This window comes from Neolamprologus multifasciatus, chromosome 14 (genome assembly GCF_963576455.1).
Source record: "Neolamprologus multifasciatus chromosome 14, fNeoMul1.2, whole genome shotgun sequence".
In the NCBI taxonomy this organism is placed as follows: domain Eukaryota; kingdom Metazoa; phylum Chordata; class Actinopteri; order Cichliformes; family Cichlidae; genus Neolamprologus; species Neolamprologus multifasciatus.
The window spans coordinates 14,803,904-14,825,684 of record NC_140452.1 but is presented as its reverse complement, the minus strand read 5'-3'; the positions used below and the strand labels follow the sequence as shown (position 1 = coordinate 14,825,684).

The following is a 21,781-nucleotide window of genomic DNA, read 5'->3' as shown; positions in this document are numbered from 1 at the left end:
ACGGAGCAGATAATTGTGCTGACACTTTACAGCGAGCACATGTGTGCTGATGTGCATCATATCCTACATCCTGAATGCTCTATGTGGGCAAAACACCTTGCCTATCTAGCAGTATTTCCAATAAGTGAGAATGTATCAGACACAGATAATGTCTTGTTGTATGCTACGTGTGTGAAAGGGCAGATTTAGGCAATTTCTGGAGAAATTTGTCATGATTTTAAAGGTAATTTGTGAAAATGACTTATGCTGGGCAAAAATAATTCCTTAACCAAAATAAGGACCTTGTAATGCCAAAATAAGCAATTTAAAGTCTGTTGGAATGTTTTTTAAATAAAGGTTAGAACTGTCCAACTCTTCTGAGTGAAAACAGAGGCGTGGCCTCTGTCCTTCATCAGACATTCTCCATGTTGTTTTCCCTCGCTCGCTGTGTCAGAGATTTGCTGGTTTGTTGGCTTTGGCCGTGGCCATCTAAAGCCCTGACTGGGTTGACCCAGCCTTGGGTGGACTGGCTCACACCTTCCATTAGAGTCAGCTGTCAGATGGTGAGCTGCACCTGCTGTCTAAAGCAGGGTGGGCCCGCCGCCGCTGCCTCCACCGCCCAGCCAACGCTGGAACACATAATTACTACCTCAAAGATGATTATGCTGTTTACTCATGCCCATACGCACAGCAGATGACTGTTTCACACTCACAGCTCGCTCTCCCCTGCCTCGCTGAGAAGGCGTCTCACCTAGTGATGAGGAAATTGTAGCAGCCAACCAACATTCAGACCATCCAACCAACAGGCCTGATGCCAAAGAATGACCCACAGCTATTAGCTGTTCAAACACCCTCCCTCCCTAATAACTTTGACTCAAGTCAATAGTTCCAGTGAGAGCTGGTTTAGTCTACAAGGAGCAGAGAAATCTGATGAAAGTAGTCCCTGAGACTGAAACACAAGATTAAGACAGACAGACAGAAATTAAATGAGCATTAAGCAGAAGCATGTTAAATATGTGTGGTTATAGCTTTACGCTGTAGCTGTTCATTTTACTTTGACATACCAAACAAATACTTCTTACCTATACATGTGTCTCCTCACCATCTAACACAGACGCAGACTCCTCTTTGTGCATTATTCAAAATGAATATTGGAGTTTCTGGAATTGTAAGTAGCATTACATGTGTAGTAGGTTTTCTTGTGGTAATTACCAAGCTGCAGGAGATCAGAGTTTATTGTGGACTATTGAATCCTCTCCCTGCTTTTCACTTTATTAAAAAGGGGCCAACTTTTAGCCAACTTAGACCAGGCCAGTATTTCAAAATATCTGTCCTGTCATTTTGTAATTTTCGAGATTCATAAGTGACATAAAATCTATCAGTTTTTTTGAGAAGCGTTGATTGTTTACAGTAAAAAGATGATATCAGTGTGCATCATAAGGTGGTATTAAATAGTGGGAGAATGTTGTGGTAACGTCCTGATAACGTTGTCCACGCGTGTGCGCAGACGAGGAAGGAGGAAGTTATTTTCTCGTTAGACTGTAAAACTTGTTAATGCACAGTCTATACAGGGCAACACCCCCCAAACCCTCTGCTATTTCTCTCCCTCCCCTTTTCCAGGAGTCGTATTGAGCGTCGGGGCTGGGACATTCCTGGTTTGACGACCAGCTTCGCCGCTGCCATGATTTGCGGAGCAATTCGACACTGACTTCAAAGATGCGTGTGTGGAAGAGGCAGCGGTAGAGACGGAGACCGAGCACTGCAGAAAGTTACAATAAGACAGACATACAGAGACAGAGAGAGAGCGCCAAGTCGGGACTTTTACTGAGAGAAACGGACTCCAGAGAAAACTCTCCACCACCGCCGTAACGCGAGTTTCGACCAGGGGGGACTTGGCGCACCTTGGCCCCGACGCCTGCGCTGCTTTTACGGGTTTGAACTCTCTCTCTCTCTCCCCTTTTCAACCTCTCCGACTGCTTTCATGTTCCTCAAGCCGTCTCGCACTTTGAGCCCGTTTCTAATGGAGGGCCCGGTACGGATTTGCCAACAGAAGAATGCGTTTTGCTGCTAATTCACCGGACGTCTCGCAGCTTTTGCTCTCCTGCAACAGAGGTAAGACGGCACGGAGGGGAGGCAGAGAGGGGAGTCCCGGGCTGGCTGCCTGACCGGCTGGCTGGCTGGGAGAAGAGCTGGGGTAGGATTCAGTGTGGAAAGCTCGAGTTTTCAGGGAAAAACAAAAGAGATGTTAGGGTAAAATAGGCAGAGAGCTCCACGGTGCCGATTTGATCCATGTTGTCTTGTTTTCTTAACTTTGAATTGTGGCGGAGAGACCGGCGGCGCGGAGTGGCACTGTGGCGAGCGGAGTGTGTGTACGTTTCTATGAATTAAGGGCCCGCACTATAAACCAAGTCTGCTATGACTTTAAATAATTATTGCCCATAATTGTACTGACGGCACTGAGTATTGAGTCTGCATTGCTTTGCGTGAAGTATAAGAATATGATGTTATGGTCCTAAAAGAGCTTGAAATAATCTCTTTTAAATTCTAATGCTGAAATCAATTCATAAGACTCCTTTAAGCAATTCTTTTGCCTACAGCCATGGTTTGTATTTTGCTTGAACACGCACAGAAGCACTCAGATTAACGTTGCTATTCAGCAGCTCTCTTTATCCTTTATGTATCCCCTGATTTGAAGCAAAAGAAAATCCAAAATATTTGTTTGGTAAACAGTTCTGGCAGCTCCTTGAAGGCAGCTACGCTCGAGTTAACATCCCACAGTTGAAATCAGATGGCCTGCAGGCTCCATTTCTTCTTTGAAAGATGAAAGAACATTTTTAGAAATAAGGCAAACAAACAAACATGTCACTCCCCTGACACATTGGATTCACCTTGGTAAAAGCTGAAAATGGACTGTCCACAAGTCATACTTTTATTATAGAGAAGATCCACAGAAAAACTGCTCGAGCTGCCACATTTACCACTGTGCAGAAACATGGTGGCTTGGACTAATATTTGAAGTAGTGTTTTTTTTCCTCCAAAAACAGAGAGCCTTTATTGTTTCAGATGAATTCCCAGAGGGTGTCATAAACGTTGGTTTGGTAAATCCATGTTACCATTGCTCAGACACTTGGCAAGTGCACAAATCACTGTGCAAAGCATGCAAAAGCGACTTTACCTGCCTGGCAGACAGAAGGTGTCATTATTTACTCTACCGGGGGCATGCTTTTGACAAAGAGTAAAAACATTAGAGACAAAGAGAAATCTTTGAGTATACTGAAGAAAAAATATGCAGGTGTGCAAATATATGGTCATGAAACAGCCTTCACGTTGCTCAATTCTCCTCGGTTTCATGTTCCTTCTCACTCTTCTAATCTTACAAATAAAACAAAACAAAACAAAACAAAAAAGTAGAAATAAAGACGGCACTGCTTTGAGCTCAAGACTAGTTGTACAAGTGTGGGCATGAACTAATTTTATTCAGGCTATGAACTTCAGGAACTTAAAGATTTATGTTTTCGCAGTCCTATGCTGACGTTTGATTGAACTTTAAGATTAACCCAGTTTTCTAAATCATCGTATTTATAAAACTTTCAGCTAAATGTGCATATGAAAATGTAGTATGCACCATAAATATTGTAAGTGATAATATGAGATTAAGACCGTTGCTCTGGGTGGAAACGTGGAAAGCGGCAGAGTAAAAGTGACGGTAACGTGGTGGCTGCTGATGCCAGATTCCTCAACTTCCTCTGTCTGCTGTTCATCCTTATCATCAGAGCTTCGCAGAGACTATTGTTACATAGGGGTGACTCTCAGAAAGCTGAACACTTAAAAGTTATCAAGAACAAAGTCTTGAATCCCTCTCGAACGCATGACATCCAGTCAGTGGGACACACATGGCTGCACTCAGATAAAACACTTTCAAGTTCAAACAGTTGCTCGCACATTGTTACGTTGGTGGGGGACAAGAAGACACTTCCGATGGCTTTCAAATCCTTTCAGTGCTTCCCAATGTTGGGTGAGCTTTTGACAAGGGCAGAGCGAGATTTGCTCTTTGTGTTCAGGGCGTTCATTTTGAAGGAGAAATCCTTCCTCAGGTTTGAGTCTGTTCCAAGAGTTTTTCTTTTTTAAAAATAAACAAAAAAAAAAGGTGTAACCTTTTCTGCAGCCGCTTTCCCTCATTGTAACCTAATTGGCTCTATGATCCTTGCATTGCTTTCTACTCAGTCAGTCCTCTTGGACCGACTACTCCTTTATTCAGAAAGCTCAATTGCCAAACGTCTTGTTCATATCTTTGTTTTATGGCAGCAGAAATATGTGTTTACAGTCTTTTTTTGCTGTTTTTTTAAAAAAAATACCGTTCATATGAGGCCCTCTTTTGTGTCCAAACTATATTGCTGTATGCTGTTGTAAAAGTTCCTGATTTTAAACTTTCCAGAATGACTTTAATGTATTTAGTACAATTGACTGTGTTTATCTATAGTAGCTTTGTATTGGGAATGTGACTGAATTGGAGGACAGAGCCTCAGACCCTTTTTTGTGTGTGTGTGTTTGTTTTCCCTGCATGTATTTAGGGAAATTAATAAACCATTAGTGGCTCGGCGCTTATCAGACAGACCTGAACAAAGCACAACGATGCCATTAAGCGAGTTGGAATAATGTTTGAGCCATTAGGGTGCTCGTTAATGATAAACACATGTTGCTGTAGGAGAACTATGTTAAGTGGGCAATTTGGACATAAGCACGCGTAATGATACCAGCTCCGGCACTTATAATGGCTCTCTTGATTTTTCTGATGCAGTACTATATTCTCACAACCACTTACACACCAGCAATGACAAATGACTGCTGAATGTGGTTTTGTTAATGATTAAACCAAAAAGTAAAGTCATATATACAGTGAAATCTTGCAATTCCTGAGATTATAAAAACACATTTAATACACATATGATTAATTAATAAGTTGACTGACAATTAAAGTCATTAAAGAAAATGTTAAAAAAAAAATCTAATATCCTGAGATGCTTTTTTTTTCTCTTACTTCAGACTCTGGGAAAGTCCAGTGGCCCTTGTCATCATTTTCTCACGATTTTTTAAAGTAATTCTGCTGTTAAAACGAATTGTGAATAAGCAGTTTAGTTGTAGATTTGTAGATGAAGGTTTGTCTGAGGTGAGTGTGGAGGAAGAGGGAGACTCGAGTATATTTTGGCCCTCTCCCACATTCTCCCCTTTTCTAAGCCGAACAGATTTGAGGCCTGTCAGTAAACCTCAGTTCTGGCTCTAAAGCGAATGGAAGTGAGTTTAAAACCTAAATCACAATGTGGCTCGCTTGTTTATTTGGTTTCGCGCTCTGATCTGTCGTATTATTGCACCATTGGATTCAACCTTTGGCTGAGAAGAATGTTATGAGAGTCATAAAGCAGGAGAAAATTTTGTTTTTGGAGCGGTCACGTTAGTTTTCATCTCCTTCACAATATTTCGACTTCTGGAATTAAGACTTATTCATTTTCTAAATCTCTGATTACTAATCCATTTCAGCTTCTTAGTAATAATAATGTAGAATTGATGAAACTGTTTTATGGTTGACGTTAAACCGTACAAGTAGCTATTCCCAAACCAAAACCTGGCTTGTTTTAAACTCTTGACATATAGCCCTCCTTTTACTCTCATTGCTCAGGGATTGAGTCATACTGCAGCATTTTTACCATTTTCTATTGCTGCCCTTTACTCTGAGAGCTTCAGCTCCCATTCGTCAAGGGTAGAGTCAGACCTCAGGCCCCATTAGATGGACAGAGGGGAGTTGTGGGTAGCATGCCAAAGAGCCCCCATGTTCAAGGAGCCAAGGGGGTGCTGATTGACAACACCCAGCAGCCATGGGCAGGGGGTCGCTGGGAAAGATGGGCAGGTCAGAGTAAGAGTTTGAGCTCTTGTGACTGCTGGGTTGGTGAGAGCGCCCTGCAGCTGCGGTGCTAACAAAAAAGGCTTTACTTTCCAACTTCAGTTTCCCTCTGTAAATATATTCTATGGGCCGGCTGTGAGCGGAACTGGGCAAGTTGGAATTGAGGTAGCTGTAAGGTGTCGCTTGTGTTTATGTGAAGCAGACATAAGTAGCGCTTCTTATCTCCTATGAGCTCACACTATCATTATTTTAACTACACTACACACATTTCTCTCTGTGGGACCCCCACCTCCCCCACCCCTCCCTATTTCTCCTATTCCCCCGACTCTGACAGATGATCCAAACACAGCAGCACAGACTCGCCGTACTACGCAAACTTGTTTCTCCTGTAAGTTACAGATGAGCTGCGTGCTTCCTCTGGTACAACTCTTCCGAAATGTCAAAGGTGAGCTGACTGTAACTCAATGTATACACCAGCTCTCAACAGATCACCATATTGAGTTTCTAAAAATTCAGAACCTTGAAGGACCTGAAACTGGATAACGACTTTCAGGAGATTTAAGAAATAAAATGAGAAACATCAGGGTGTAATTGTTAAGACAAACAAACAGTTTTTGGAGCAGCAGAAACAGATGTTCCAGCCAGCCACTGAAATGCAGCGGAATGAGGCCGCACGAGCTGGAGATAGGCAGGGTGAAGAGGTCTGCTTGTTCTCTGAAAAATGTTTGCATACTGTTAATGTAATGGAAATACAGGCCTTAGCTAAATATATATGTGTCCATGCTTTCATTATGATAAGGGAATGTAAGCCAGTACCACACACGTCGCGCTTTAAAGCACAAACGCAGCGTCCAGGCGTAGATTCTGAGAATACCCCAAGGGCAGGTTGTGCGACACAGTAGGATGCACTTTTTACCACAGGAAAATATAGTTGGGTTAACTCTTATCCATAGCTTGGGGATGTGGGGGTTATATGGAAAGAACAAGAGATGAAAATGGACTAGAATACTTTAATGATCTCGAGCCATGGTTTGAAGTACGTCGCTTTCTCTAGATGCCTTTATTTATGGGCTCATAATCATCTGAGGGAGTGCCTCTTGGCTTGTGCAGCTACAGTACATGTGTCTTTAGCATGATGCAGAGCGCCACATGCATGACAGAGAACAAAATTTTCCCCGGGAAGGCCTAACGTGGCACTGCGCGTGCAGATACCCGATGAAAGCCATCGTCCTGTGTTGTTAATCAGCCCCAGAGAAGATTTCAGGGAGTGAACTTATGAACTGGACTCCTCCTGCAGAGTATTTCAGAATATTTTTTTTCCCCCTTTTCTTTCTGCATCCTCGGCGTCTTCCTGTTTGCAAGATTAATTTCTTTTCCCCTTCCTGTTAGCGACCCCACTAAATACGCCTGCATTAGTCCGTCACCTCGTCGCAGGCTCCAAGAGTTAGCCTTTTCTGCTTGAAACTGCGGAGCGACCGCAGCTTTCTATTTCAAATGTTGAACCAATAAGTCACATCTGACATGGGTTTTCTGCAAACCAGAATGTGTGTGCTGCTGAAAAGCCAGCGCAAAGATCAGCAAGACTATATTAAGGCAAAACTAGCGGCTGGCACTCCCCTGCAGCTGACAAACAGGCTTCTTGTTTGAAGGGCTGTTTTCCTCCCAGATCAGAGTGTGAGGCAGTGTGGGTACTGCTGCTGCCTGCCTCCGGGCTTGTGGTTGTGGGTGCCATTTTGGGCCTTCCCTACTCTGAGATGTGAGCCTTTAGGGAACATTGGAACCCCCTATTTATAAAATATATTCAAAGTGAGTGAAGGAATGTAAGTCAGAGGGATAAAACATAGGGTTGGTCCAGCCTTTTACATTGTTCAGAGAATATTTTAAGATGGGAGCAGACATTCTGCATCCTGCGGAGTATAGTTCTGCCTCGAGATGGATAGATAAAACTCTGTTTTGACTGACTTTAACAAAGTAAAGTAAATCACTGTCACCGTTTCGCGGCGCTTTCACACAGTAGCAAACACACACGAACCCAGACAAGAAAAAGCAGAGTTGCTGTAAGCCACAGTTTTTCTATTTCCGCTGTGTTTTGGTGTTGTCATTGAGGTTGCGTTTCTGTTGGCACCGCTGCAGCACTACATCATCTCCCAAAAGCCTTTCTCACCTCCAGTGCTGCAGCAGTAAGCAGTGGGGACCCTAAACATTTCGGAGAGCTTTTTACAGTTTGACCAGGAGCCAGAAGTGGAAACTCGGATGATGTGAGTGTTGATGTATTGCCACCGAGTTTGTTTTGCGATCATTTGATGGCTGCGCAGCAAAAGAGGAGCGTTACAAGGGGAGACGGATAAACATTTAGACAAACTAAATAAAGCATTTACACACTCTGTTTGGGACTGTATATTTATCTTTGGGTCTTCGAGCTTGTACGCGTAAGGGGGGGGTGGGGTTGGTTTGTTTGGGTTTTTGCAAGAGATTTGTGGAATCTGTGAAGAAGACTAATTATATTTTAACCTTTTTGCATGTCTTTGTTTTTGTTGTGCCGGCGGCTGGGGAGTTTTTAGCAGATGAGGCTTTCCTCACCTCGTCCACACACACACACACTCCTCTCCAGCATGAATATATTGCCATTACTCTGTTATACTTACAAAGTGCATTTATCATTATGAAAAAATGAAACTGTCTGTGTGCACTTTCTTTCTCACGCCTCTCGAGTGACAAATGAAGAAGAGCTGCTGAGGCAGCCCAGTTCAGTTTTATTTCTGGCCGGTTTTAAATCCTGACTTTGTGAAACTGAGTTTCTTGTTAGTATCTATTTGGACACCTTGTCATTTTGTTTTCGTTGCACATGTTTGAAATTACATTATTTAATGTATGTTTCAGTCTGAAAGTGCTTTTGGTTGGCAGCCAGGGACCTATCAGGAGGAGACTGAACAGGAATTGTTTGTCTGCGTCTTTGCCGCTTGTTGCTGTAGAGACATGGGCAGTGATGGAATCCAGGAGAGCTGGGGAGGGACGGGAGACTGCGCTTAGTGGAGAAAGGGTGGGGGCAGCTGGATCGCTGTATGCCCATGGTTTATAGCCCACACAACAGCATTTAAAACACAGATAGCATCATGACTACCACAGCAGAGCTGGACATTTTCAAGTCTTTTGGCTTGAACTTGATCATTTTTCTCCTCCCCTGCATCAGCATGTTTTCCCATCATCTCTCTAATCAGGACTGATAGTGGGGAATGTAAATCTGTGGCCTCCTGCCCCCGGTGCCACGGCTGCACAAGCTCCCAGCTCCCCTCGCACTTGCCACGATGAATCAACGTCTTGGCACATGCTGGAGATCAGTGTTATAACACACCCTGCGGGCAAGAAGGCCTTCTTCTGCATTCCTTCTTTCCATCAGAATTACCTTTTCGTCTGAGCAGACGTTCCCCCGTGGGCTGAAAGGCCTGTGAAATCAGTTGGAAGGGCCCAGAGAGCTTAGACAATGGGGTAGGGTTGTTAGTTACATGGGCTTTGCAAAAGGTCTCGAGGTGGCCTTGTATGGTGGCGATACCCAGGGATCTGTTTCCAATGTCCGAGACTGCTATTGAGTTTCGCCCCTGTGGTTAATCCTGCTGTTCAGGACCTTGGGAAACAACCATACCTCCTTACTTTCCTGTCCCTCCCCCGCACAGATTCCCAGGAAAAACAAGACATTGCAGAACAATCGCCAATTAAGATGGGTCTTACATACTGTACCATTCAGTCTCTATCCCTTCTGTCTCAATCTTTTTACCCCCTCCCTCTTTCTATCCACTCTCAGCTCTCTGCTTGTTTCCTTGGCCAACAAGCCTGAGGGTAGAATTAGCGCTGTCTCCCAGGTCCCGGCCCTGGCACTTTGGGAGGGTCGGACTCTGGTGAACGGAGGCGTTGTTGGGAGGAGGTGGGGGAACGGGGTGTGTGTCCTTGGTAAACAGGGCTTTGTGGGATGTGACTGTCTGATCCCCAGGGGCCTCTCCTTTCATTGCTCTTCTGTCCCGTACAACAGCACTGTAGTCAGGACCTTGGCGTCAAGACGCTCTGGGACCCGCTTGGCCTCGTCATCACCCTGCGCCTCCCGGACTGATGGTTGTCTGTCAGCTGCACACAGGCATGAGAGAAACAAGTGTCTCAAAAGTAGCCTGTCCTTGAAGATGTCTGCTGTAGAAAACTCTGTTTAAATCTTTTATTGAGACACCTTCATTAACTTTCTCAGGCTCAGACAAGTGCAGTCGATTTGTCTCATGGATAGACTAAAACCTCTGAGTGTTATTTTCTCCTTCCTTCTCATTGTAAAACAAAAAAGACCCTCCCTTTCTTTCCCTAATTCCTTCAGTTCACTCCAAATCATGTCTGTCTTTTTCTCCCTTACTTTAGCTCACCCCCTTCTGTCTAAGACAGTCCCACTTTTAATAAGATCTCAGTCTTCAATCAGACAGAGTAAGTCCATCCCAGAGGCCCAGTGTTTCCACTCATTAGTTTTTCTCGGTGGCCCCGGGCTGCCTCGGTGGACTCACCCAGACCAATACAAGAAGCCCATAATGGTCCCTTAGAGTCTGTTCTATGAGTCGGGTCTTCCAAATTTTCTGGGCTGAGCTGAATGTAGCTCGGCTGAATCATCAGTCAGTTTTGGCATTTTTGGATGTCTTTATCTGTACGCCTCTATCTCCGAGCCAAATAAAGAAGGAGGAGAAAGAAGTTTGGGCTTGGCCACTTTTCACCTCCTATTGAATGTTTCACCTTTTTAAATCCTACACATCTCCTTTTACTACCCCATTGCCTCTCATCATTCAGTTGTGAATTTATCTCCCATCTCTTGTGTGTGTGTGTGTGTGTCTTTTTCTGTGTGTCTGTCATGCTCTCTCTTTGTGGAACTGAGGAATGTGTGTGCTGCAGATCCTCTGTCAGTGAGATGTGGGGCGAGTGCAGACAGGTTTGGGGTATAGCATGTGAATCCGTTTCGGCACACAGGTCAGATTAGACCATCATACCAGAAAAGACTTGCCCTTTCTCTTACACCCCACTGATCTTTTACCCTTGACATCTTTATCTCTAAGCTTCAATTGGTTCTGGTCACCTGTAACAGTTTGCTCTTTCTTAAACTAAACCTTTTGATTTAATGAATTTGTGCTCTTCTACTATTCATTATTAGTCATTTATGATAACAACATGATATAAAATTAGTGCATTAATGTTGGAGGGCTGCATCATGGTGTCTGTGTTTGTCTGTGAAGCAGAGAAGCCAGGCCCCTGTCTCAGTCATCAGCACCAGTTGTGACCTGTTCTTCCTCTGCCCTCCAGGTCTTTGATGCTTCGCTGCATTGCTCTTGTCCCTGTTTACCCAATATGACAGGGATATGGGCCAGTCCCACATGGGGGCAGATGGGGCTTTAAGTAGTTCCTGCAGAGAGGGGGCCAAAAAAGAGGTGCAGGTGCTAATCGCCCTAGAACTCAAATCCCTTTCTCTTCCCTGAGGGCAGCCTGTCAGTGTGTTTATTTTCTCCTGTGTCATCACCAGGGATCCTGCTTGTCCTGTGAGGGGGTAGATGGTTTTATTCCTCTGTTTAAATGTCTCCCTTGATAGAAAAATAAAGGTGGTGCCTCTCAATCATATATCTGTACTGTGGAGTTGTCCGGAAGGGAGTGTGACAGATGAAGTAAAAAAAACAACACAGAAAACAGAGTTACAAAGTCTCAGGAGATTGATGTTTTTCTTGCAGTTGCACCGTTAAGCCAAGTGTCAGTCAAAGATTTGCCAAACATACATGGGTCAACCCCCCACACCCAAAAAAATAGGAACGTTTCCACTTGAACTCTCTGACACATCCACCTCATTTTTTATTTTAATAAACTTTTTTTCGGTGTATCATCTTTCAACGGTGCACAGTTGATTTTTATGCAGGATGTCACTTCGATTTATAGCTGCTCGATCCTGCCTTGAGAAGGGCCATGCATCCACACCGTGAGTGCAAAAACAGACAGTATCATAAGATCAGATTTTCGGGAAGGAGAGAAAGAAAACGGGAATACCACATATTTTCCTTTTAGGTGGTAAAATGTGGAGGAGTGAGATCAACACTCCACCATTAACACTGGAAAAGAAAAAAAGAGTCTCAGGCTGATCCGGCTCCAGTTGACAGGGACTTCCCCTTTGTAAAAGGACCACTCCAACTTTTGTCTGGGTGTCTGGAAATAGGAAATTGGACTTGCCTTTCCATGCAGCCAGTGTTGCCAGCATCAGGACTAGTCTCTGATGAAAGATAAGAGATATCCTCACAGTGTCTGTCTCCACTGAGGAGGCTTCATGGTGGCGGATGTCAGGGGAAAGCCAAAAAGATAAGAAACAGGAATGATGCCCTTGTGTTTCCTCGTTGTGCCAGATCAATAGGGCAGATAGGCAGCTGTGTGTGTGTTTACACAAGGGCATCCATTCAGAACTTTAGTGCCCAACTGGCCCTCCTGATGGGAGGACTGAACAGGTTAAAATAAGAGAGCGAAGGAAAGGTAGCCAGAGGGAAAAAAGCTCCGGTTTCTCACCATACTGTGTGCCAGTGTGCCCATGCTTGGTTGTGCATTGTTTTAGCACTGTTGTTATTATTGTAATTATATATCATTATTCCGGCAAAGAGAGAAAGATAGTTTCCACTGATGACATGGGGGTAGTGTGCAGGGCCTGTTGCAACTTGTGGGCTGGAGAAACGCCAGCCTGCAAAGATGTGAGTTTGATCTGTGTGAACTAGCATAGACACAGTTAATATGGAGCCTAAAATGCAAAGAATACACCATATGCATCATGGTCCTAAATCCTTATGTGAAACTCGGCAGTTGTAAACTAGCTTACAGGCTAGAGGGTTCACAAAGAATTCATTTTTAAATATACATTTTTAAGCACTTTATTCTTGTTTTGCTTTAAATATTTCGTTGTGTGTGTGTGTCTGTGTGTGTGTAATTGAAACGGAGACAGCTGGAGGTAACCTCTGGGAGCTGTCCCAGAGCCACCAGACACCCGCTGGTTCATCCTCTCGCTCTTTTGCTACTCCTCCATAACCTTTGACCTCTGGGTGAGCAGGGGCGTGAGCCTAGAGCTGGAAGAGTTTATTATTTCCTGCCTCTTCTATCCTTCTCTCAGTATGCCCTCAGAGAGAATGAGAGAGAGCAAGATGAAGAGAGTGGGTATGAATACATCAAGTGAAGGCAGCAAAAGCCCCAGCATTCAGAATGACCTTAAAAAATGCACAGTGTTAACTAATTAGCAATGCATATACATAGTGTTGGCACAATAAATCATTTGACTTGCCATTTGTGGCTTTTATAAGAATTTATGAACCTTTCACCACCATAAAGCTAGAAAGCATCTTCTGATTATATCGAGCCCCACTATAGACAGAGGTGCAGGGGTGTCACCTATTGGTCTTAAATGCTGCATTTTGAAACTTCAAAAGGACCACTTTACCTGCTGGGTTGTATAATACAACTTGTCGATGTCACAAACTTGATGGAGAGGTCCAGTTCAGTGGGTCGATTTAGTGGAAGTTTGGCCTGCCTGCTAGAGTACCTTGTGTTGTTCTTAGAGGTGGGAATCACCATACATCCCACGATACGATATTATCACAATACTTAACGCACGATACGATATTATTGCAGTTTTTTTTAAATATTTTGCGATATTCACATTCTGTACATAAAGGTAAACTTCATCAATATTCATTTTATCTAATATCAAAGTCTCGCACTCAGTCTGTCTCTCATTTCAGTCAGTTTTATTGTTGACAAACTGAACGGTTTGTGTTACAGTCTAGTCCAACTTAACTGAATGCAACCATCTGGTACAATTATAGCTATTCTGAACTATGCAATTTATGAAAACTATGCAGCCCATTCAGCAACTGAAGAATTTGAAAGTAAATTAAAACAAAATATAATTTTACATTAAATAAAAAAGTTTTAAACTTAATTAAAATAAAACATGTCTTAAATTAAAATAAGTAAACTGTCATGTTTATTGCTGCCAAAAAAAAGTTAAACACATTAGGACAGTGAAGGAATGTCAGGATTCTTGCTCAGAAAAAGGATCAACATGCTCTGAAGTCAGAGCACAAAAACCTTTTTTGTAACAAAATATCGATTTCTGCTGTCCCTGTATCGATACATTATTAGCAAACAAAATATCACGATGCTACACAGTATCGATTTTTCCCCCACCCCTAGTTGTTCTGTCCATTAAAGTAGTCACTCTCTTGATGTCTTTAAATGAGCAAATTATATGTAAAAAAGCAAAACGTTCACACCCCCTTGTGTAGTTGTCTCAAAAGGCCACACTATCCATGACAGTAACCAAATTCAGAGACTGCCGTTTCGACTGAACCCTTTATAGAAAATGTTTTTACCCCAGTTAATCATATTTATACATATATACTATACACCAAATACAGTAGATGAAAATTTAAAGAAGGTCTGAGGAGGGTGTAAAGTGAGAGTGGGATGGACTCCAGCGCTATTTACTCGTGGGTCAGACCACACCTATCTTCAGACTTGACCTTCACTTTCATCCCAACTACACTGCTCTTCATGGCAATAACTTTCAGAGTTGCTATTGGGTGTTTAACATGACAAGGTAAAATTGTATTAGTTAATCTTCTTACAAAGAAAGCTTGGTTTTAGTTTGGTACAATAGGCCTGTCTCAGTGTGGGAGGCTCTGAACCTTTACAGTATAAGCTTGACACATTAATTACAGTTTGCACATTACTAATTGTGCTCCTAATACACACAGCATTACTGTAATTACATGTAAGCACTTCACATCCCTGTGTTTATTTTTTGGCAAAGTAATTAGCAGATTAATTGACGACAGAAATAAATATTCATTGTAGCCCCACGCCAACAGGTCTTTTTCAAGCCCTACTGCACCCTCGAGAGGAGGCTAACCAAATTGACCTGCTTGATTGTCGAGCGGACGAAACAATGTTTTAGTTAGAGAATGAGGGTTAGAAACCTGTTGAGCCTCGCCGCTCCCACCCAGGCATCATGCTTTTAATTTGACCCACCCTTCAGCCTCGGTTGGCCCTTCCGCTAATGTCTGCGAGCCACAGAGCACCAATGTGAATATCACAGCTGGACAACCATTGTCCCGCCGGCCTCAGGCTCAAACCCTGGTTAGCAACCAGGAACCTGGGATCAAAGCTTGCCCGGATTACTCTTAGAAAAAGGAGGAGGCGTTGCATTCGGAGGGGGGTCTGCTTGAAAAGGATAGAGGAATGCTCCTAATTACGTGCCCTCCACTTCTTTTCTGTCTCTCTCTTTGCCTCTTCTCTTGTCTTACCGTGTGTGTCTGGCCTGCACTTCAGGCTACATTGAACCTATGAGGAAGCAACACAGTGTGACAAGAGAGTGATATTAAGAGTGAGGCGACAGTCTCTCCACAGATACTCCATTATCAGGAGATCTCAGCGGTCTTGTGGGAAGAGAAGGAAGCAGAGAGGCTGGACATTCCAGCCTCCACACAGACACTGAAGTGGGTGAGAAGAGGGGTCAGAGGAGAGGGTGGGAGGTGGAGATCAAGGAGTGTGTAAAGAGGATGTGTCGTGAAGATTAGAGGGATTGTCGTTCAGGATTCAACGGGAACTTAATTGATTTTTTTTCCCCCCACCTCTGGTTTCTTCTTCCTTGCTTTGCTGTTTGTTTACATGTCGTCTCTTGCGCTCGCGTACATGACGCCATGTTTCTCTGCAGAGCTGGGGCCTGATATGTATTTCTACTCATCGGTGTGTTGCAGGTTTGCTGAACAGACCTGGACGTACTTACTGGACAACACGGCCTCTGGCAGGGGTCAAAGTGCACCATGGACAGTGGCCTAAGGGTCCTCCTGTCCACTGTGCTGTGTCTCAGCCAGTCTTTGCTGATCACCTGCTCATGTAAGTTGTTGTACAGCTCTATTTACTTTTATTAGCGAAGAATAATTTTTTTTAAATGGAAGAAGATCAGCTTCAAAGCTGACAAACACAGTGGATGCTGTCCACAAATGAGGAGGTGAAGAAAGCAGTAATTATAGCAGCTGAAGTGGCATTTGAGTTAATAATAGTATAATAATAGTTAATATTTTACAAATATTTTCAGTGTCAGGTGGATGATTTAGAGGTGTGTTCCTGATTCAGCTCCTGATTGGCCACAAATTAACTTGTGCAACTCAAAGTAAATATTTTGGACCTTTTAATTACACATTTTGGTCTTCCTTAGCAAAAAACAAATTAATACTGGAAATTATTGGTGTAAAAGCAGTTTCGTTGAAAAGAAGGGAAATTGTTGACAGGCTGTTGGATTATACTGTTTCTAAATTATCACAAGCATCTTTCTGCCTTTTACTTTAAGAAATGTATTGGCAAGTACTGCACAGTAATTTGTCAGTCAGTCTCTATTGTGTAAGTTTATTAAAACAGCTTTAAAAACAATGCGACAGTTGTAATTTGATTTATAATTTGAGCAAGCCTGCCGTTTATTAATTCACATGTCTGAACCTGTTTTTCTCTGCTCTCGTCTTCTCATCAGCTCAATATCCATCTTTCCACTCTGAGCCCGCCTCCTTGGTTCAGAGTCAAGGTTCTGTTGTCCATCTGCAGTGCTCTGTAAGTCCTCCATCAGCGGTGGTCTCCTGGCGCTTCCGAGGCCTTCCCCTGGACCGGGACACTCTGCCCGGTGTGGAGCTTGGCAGTGGCTCCCTCACAATCTCCTCCCTTATGCCCAGTCATGCTGGTGTCTATCAGTGTGTGGCACGCTTAGACCACGGGCCCGCCGTCGCCAGCCGCTACGCGCGTGTTGCCATAGCAGGTACGGATGCAAAGAATTAGAGTCCTGTGCATGCTCCCGCTCACTTCAAAGCGCAGTGATGAAGAAAGAGAGGAAATGGCCTTGAGAAAAGGAAGGCTATTTCGTGATTGCTGAACACTTAGAAAGAATGCCTATCCTCAGCTGCCTGCTGCTGAGTGGCGGAGGGGAAGGAAGCAGTAGGAGCTTTTACTTGGGCATCGTTCCAGATGCCTCTTGACCGGTATCCTTAATGAGCTTTGGGCTTTCCTGTGTGCAGCCTGTTCCTGCTGGGATGCTTCTTGCTCTTGGACACTATGCTAAGAGGCTGACCTTGCTTTGGAACTGTATCAGGCATGAGTCGAATCACTCACTGCAACAATAAACAAGCCAAGTGGTCCAACACAAACAGCTCAACTCAAGTAGTGCTGATCATCTTTGTCACTGACTGTGCAGATGCTCAGAAGATATTAAATGTCTGATATTCTGGACTCAAGGAAAGTTGAACTAAGGCAGTTGTGTTTATTTCTATCCATGCAGAAATATCAAAATACGAAGATGGCCAACGGCGGTCATTATCAGTGCAGGAAGGGAGCACTGCTCTTATAGAGTGTCCTCTACCACGTAGCATTCCCCCAGCTATTCCTAGACTGAGGATACAGGGGGGCTGGGTGGAAGCTTCAAAAGGTATGTTTGAAACTCAGATAAATGTGTAGTTTTTCTAACTGTATGTCTGTGTATGCTGTATATGCATGTAACTGTATATGCTGTTCTCTGAAAAAGTCAAAAAGTGCTCAATTGTAAAAATACCAATTATGTCAGTTTTCTTTATTTATTCATGAGATCTAAATAGACTGTAGAATATTTAAAAAGTGCAACACTGCACTACGCTAAATATTATTTATATATACTATCACTTATCAAAGGGAGATAAAGGTGGCTCTCATTTATGAGGCCTTTTGAGTATTTTTGAGCTTCATGAAAATTTTTCATTACATGTAAATTTTCCATGTGATTTTGTTATATAAGTGCAAGGCAGAGTTTTAGGCTACGTTCACACTGCAGGTCTTAATGCTCAATTCCGATTTTTTGATCAAATCAGATTTTTTTGTCTGCTCGTTCACACTACAAATAAAATGCGACAGCAAACGCGCTCTAGTGTGAACGCTCAAAGCGGCCCGCATGCGCAAAAGAAGACTTCACAAACAACGCGTTCTGTTTAGACCCAGAGCAAACAGTATTGTTTGACAGATGGCCGTTAATATAAACCCTTCGGACTTTACGTTTCCCAATTTTTGCTTTAAGTTATTTTGTTACTTACATAATAATGTAGATAACCTAATAATGATCCTTATTGCTGTTTTAGAGGAGCGGTTCTTCAAAGGATAGTTGCAGATTTCTGTCAGAATCTGCAGATTATACAGTACAAATAAAATGTTCACGTTTCTCCAACGTTGTCTTCCCAACAGTTTCACTGACATCTACACGGGATGGCCAGGAAGCGTTTGCGATGTCTTCTCTGGCACTGATAATCAGCGTCTGTCTTGTGTCAGTGACATAAAAGACGGATTTAATGCGACTTGACCGTTCAAACAGCAGTCGCTTTCTGAAACATCGGATATGTATCGGATTCAGTACCACATGCGAAAGTGACCCAGATCGGATTTGAAAATATCGGATTTGCGCCGTTCACACTGTCATACCATGATCGGATATGGGTCGCATAGGGTCAAAAAAATCGGATTTGATGCGCTTTCGACTGCAATGTGAACGTAGCCTAAGATTTAATGGAATCTGTTCAAATGAAATTTCCTTGATTGGTACATATTCCTTCTGTAGTATTCTTATTTTAATAAATAAACATTTGGTTTTATATATTTCATTTTTATTGCTTTGTTTTTATTGATTTTAAAAATAATTTGTTCCAGTGTAGAGACTCCGATAAGAAGTGAAGACTACTTTGAGGGAGTTAAGTAAAGTTCGGTGAAGCCATCTGTGAATATGATTTCCTCAAAACAGACACTTCCATTTGGTCATTCGTTTTGAAAATTTAGAATTTGCTAAATTGACACAGTCATAAAATAATGTGCACCGTTATGAAGGAATCCATGCATTTGTCCCCTTTTGTTCATCTGCTTGTGGTGTGATGCATGCTGGCTGTATACTGTGGAGGCCTTCCTATTACTTAGTCCTTTCCTTCTCTTTTCAGATGACTATTTAATACTTCCGTCTGGCAACCTCCAGATTATCTCTGTTTCAGCCCAGCACCAGGGCATGTATAAATGTGGTGCAGTGAACCCTGTTACCAAGGAGACCGTCATACAGTCACATGGCACTAAGCTGTCCGTCAAATGTAAGTTAGATGATGTTAAATCAAGGAGATGCGTTTATATGGCTGCTCTGTTATGTCGGACCAACGAACGTCTTTTTCTTTTTTTTGGTTTGTTTAGATTCAGACTCCTCCTCCTCAGTGCAGATCGTTTATCCCAAAACCCCAAAGACTGTTTCGATTGAGAAGTCGCAGCCGCTGACCTTGGAGTGTGTTGTGTCTGGTAGTCCTGCACCTGCAGCTAAGTGGTTTAAGAATGGCAAGGTCATACCGGGGCCTTCTCACCAACGACAGCACAACAATCTGGCCTTTGTTCGGGCGATGAGAAGCGATGAAGGGAGTTACACCTGCGCTGTTGAGACGGAGCAGGGGACTCTCGTTAGCGCTAACTATACTGTGAAGGTTCTCGGTAAGAAAAACACAATGAGAGAGGAGTGTGAGTGTTGACTGTTTGATGCAGATGTTTAACATTTCACGCTCACCTTCACAGAGCCTGTTTCCATCATCGAGGGACCGGGGAAGCAGCTCGCCTCTCTCGGCTCCTCTGCTCGTTTTATCTGTGTAGCCCAAGGAAATCCATCTCCAAACATCACCTGGCTGTTCAACGCAGAGCCCATCACCCCTTCACATCGCTTTCAGATCTCTGGATCCTCACTTGTTGTTTCAGATGTGACACGACAGGATGAGGGAGTTTATCAGTGTCTGCTGGACAATGGCTTTAGCTCAGCGCAGTCCTTTGGAATGCTTACAACTCAAGGAGGTATGTATGATCAGTTATCTCTATCAAACAACAAAAGCTGAAATATTCCTGGGTTGGGGACAACTAAAGGTTGTTTTCTTCTCTTAGGTTTAAGGGCCAATTCATCCCAAAAGCAAACATATTTATTTTTCATTCAGCCTTTAGTGACATTCGTGCCGCTAGATTGTTTCGGTGTCTGGTTTTGAAGATTTCTTCAGTAACTGGGTTATGATTTCACTGCTGCTATTTTTTTCTTTTAGCACTTTGCGCACCACAAGACAAGTGCCATCTGGTCCCATTATGTTCAAGAGAGTGCAGAGATCTGACAGCCAGTATATCCAAAACTTACTTAGACTTTTCCCTGCATTTGCATCACAAACGAAGGAGTCTTAGATCGAAGATGTTCCACGCACCGAAAGTTAGAAGTTCCAAGAAATACACTGCATTGTAAATGTTACAAAAAATTCAGGGTATTGTTAGAAAGGGTTAAGGCATCTTACCAGATGGGATCTCTGTGGGGCCTGTGCATACAGTATCTGCAGGGAGCCCTCGCTTTGTGAGTGTGAATGTACGTGTTTCTCTGAGGACTGGCAGGGGAGGCTTGGCCAAGGCCGCCCTCCTCCTGAGCCTTGAACTGAGCTTGAGCGTGAGAGTGAGCTTTGTGCGCACCGTCGGGGATAAGCCCCCGGACGCTGGAATGTAAGGAGTAGCCGTGGAGGGTTATGACGAGGACCAGACCACCCAGCTGTCAACATCATACACAACTGCCTTTTATTTATTAATACATCACAACCATCCCCCTCCCCCTCCTCCTCCTGCAGTCTCCCCCAAGCTTTCCTTCTACTCCAAGGCCCCATTCCTGAGCTCTCCTTGCTATCTTCAGAATGATTAATGCGGCTACATGCAGAACATAGGGAGTACAAGTCACCATCAGGTGGGTTCACTGCAAAACGTTTGCTTCCCTCCTTTCACAAACTGCAGAAATGAATATTTTTTGCTGCAGACCACTTTTATACACAAAACAAGCTGATAATTCAGTTTGTTATCAGGTACCAGGCACCGGAGCTTATCGAATGCTATTACATTCAAATTAAACAGTATTATTGATTTATGTAGCCTGTGATTGTAATTCATCAAAGAAAGAAGTTTGGTTTGACAGCATCAGACATCAGTGACAGAAGATCATTAAGTGCATCGCAAGACTTGACCTTTTTACTGCCTGAAACTTGTGAAACAAGAGGAGTCAAAACACTTTACTCTTTACTGGATCCGTCTTCACAGGAAGGAGGTATCCACAGGTCCTCCAGCAGGATCTTTCCAGGCTCCTGTCTCTGTCCTTAATCCTTCATGATTTACCACCACATTCACTCCCAGGTGCTCTCCTCTAATGCAATGACCTTTTTCTGGGAAGAACCTGGCAATGTATCTTTGTCTTGGTTTACTAGCACTTGTAATGTACCACTCCTTCCCATCAGAATAGTGAGGTTGCCGTGTCCTTAATCGCCTCCTCCTCTCTCATTGTGTCAGAGTAGGAGCCCTGGCTGTGGTTGAGCTATGAGTCAGAGCTGTGGAGAGGTGAGAGTGTTGCAGGGCTGAGGGAGGGAATGAACAGGAACGTGTGGAGGGCTGGATGTAGCGCTGAGGTCTGATTCTCTCCGGTATTTTAATGGTTGGTGTGTGGAATGTGTGGCAGCTGGCCACAGTCCCAGGATCAGGTCTAGTGTTACCAGCTCTAGGCTTGTTTGTTTTACAAAGTGAACCGGTCCCACATACACCAAAAACAACCTGAAACTGGACCCAGGACCCTGCAGTATGTGTGTGTGTGCCTCTGCGGTGTTTACCTCCTTGCTCACTTGTTTTGTTTTTTAATATTCAGCTGTGACTCTGTTTGACCTCTGAGATGTGGCTCAAAGTTGAGCAGTCCAAGTTTTTGTGGCTTCTAAATGTCTGTGAAAAAACCCCAACATTTCACCGGAACTTTGCCAAGCTAATGTCAGCCGTAATAAGACTCCCAGCTCGCATGAT

General features: G+C 43.5%; 1 protein-coding gene across 2 annotated transcripts in view; it reads left to right on the top strand.

Moving 5' to 3' along the window:
- The first annotated feature begins 1,456 nt into the window (after window positions 1-1,456).
- The window catches only part of cdon (cell adhesion associated, oncogene regulated), a 34,197-nt gene continuing 13,872 nt past the window's right edge, over window positions 1,457-21,781 (top strand). Inside the window, exons 1-7 of one of the 2 annotated variants that reach the window (XM_085130471.1) lie at window positions 1,457-2,091; window positions 15,664-15,802; window positions 16,434-16,712; window positions 17,229-17,375; window positions 18,898-19,041; window positions 19,139-19,426; window positions 19,508-19,777. In XM_085130471.1, coding sequence (XP_084986597.1) covers window positions 15,730-15,802; window positions 16,434-16,712; window positions 17,229-17,375; window positions 18,898-19,041; window positions 19,139-19,426; window positions 19,508-19,777 — 1,201 coding nt within the window. In that variant the 5' untranslated portion in view covers window positions 1,457-2,091; window positions 15,664-15,729. The remainder of the gene's footprint in view (window positions 2,092-15,663; window positions 15,803-16,433; window positions 16,713-17,228; window positions 17,376-18,897; window positions 19,042-19,138; window positions 19,427-19,507; window positions 19,778-21,781) is intronic. The other variant, XM_085130472.1, reaches the window with a different exon arrangement.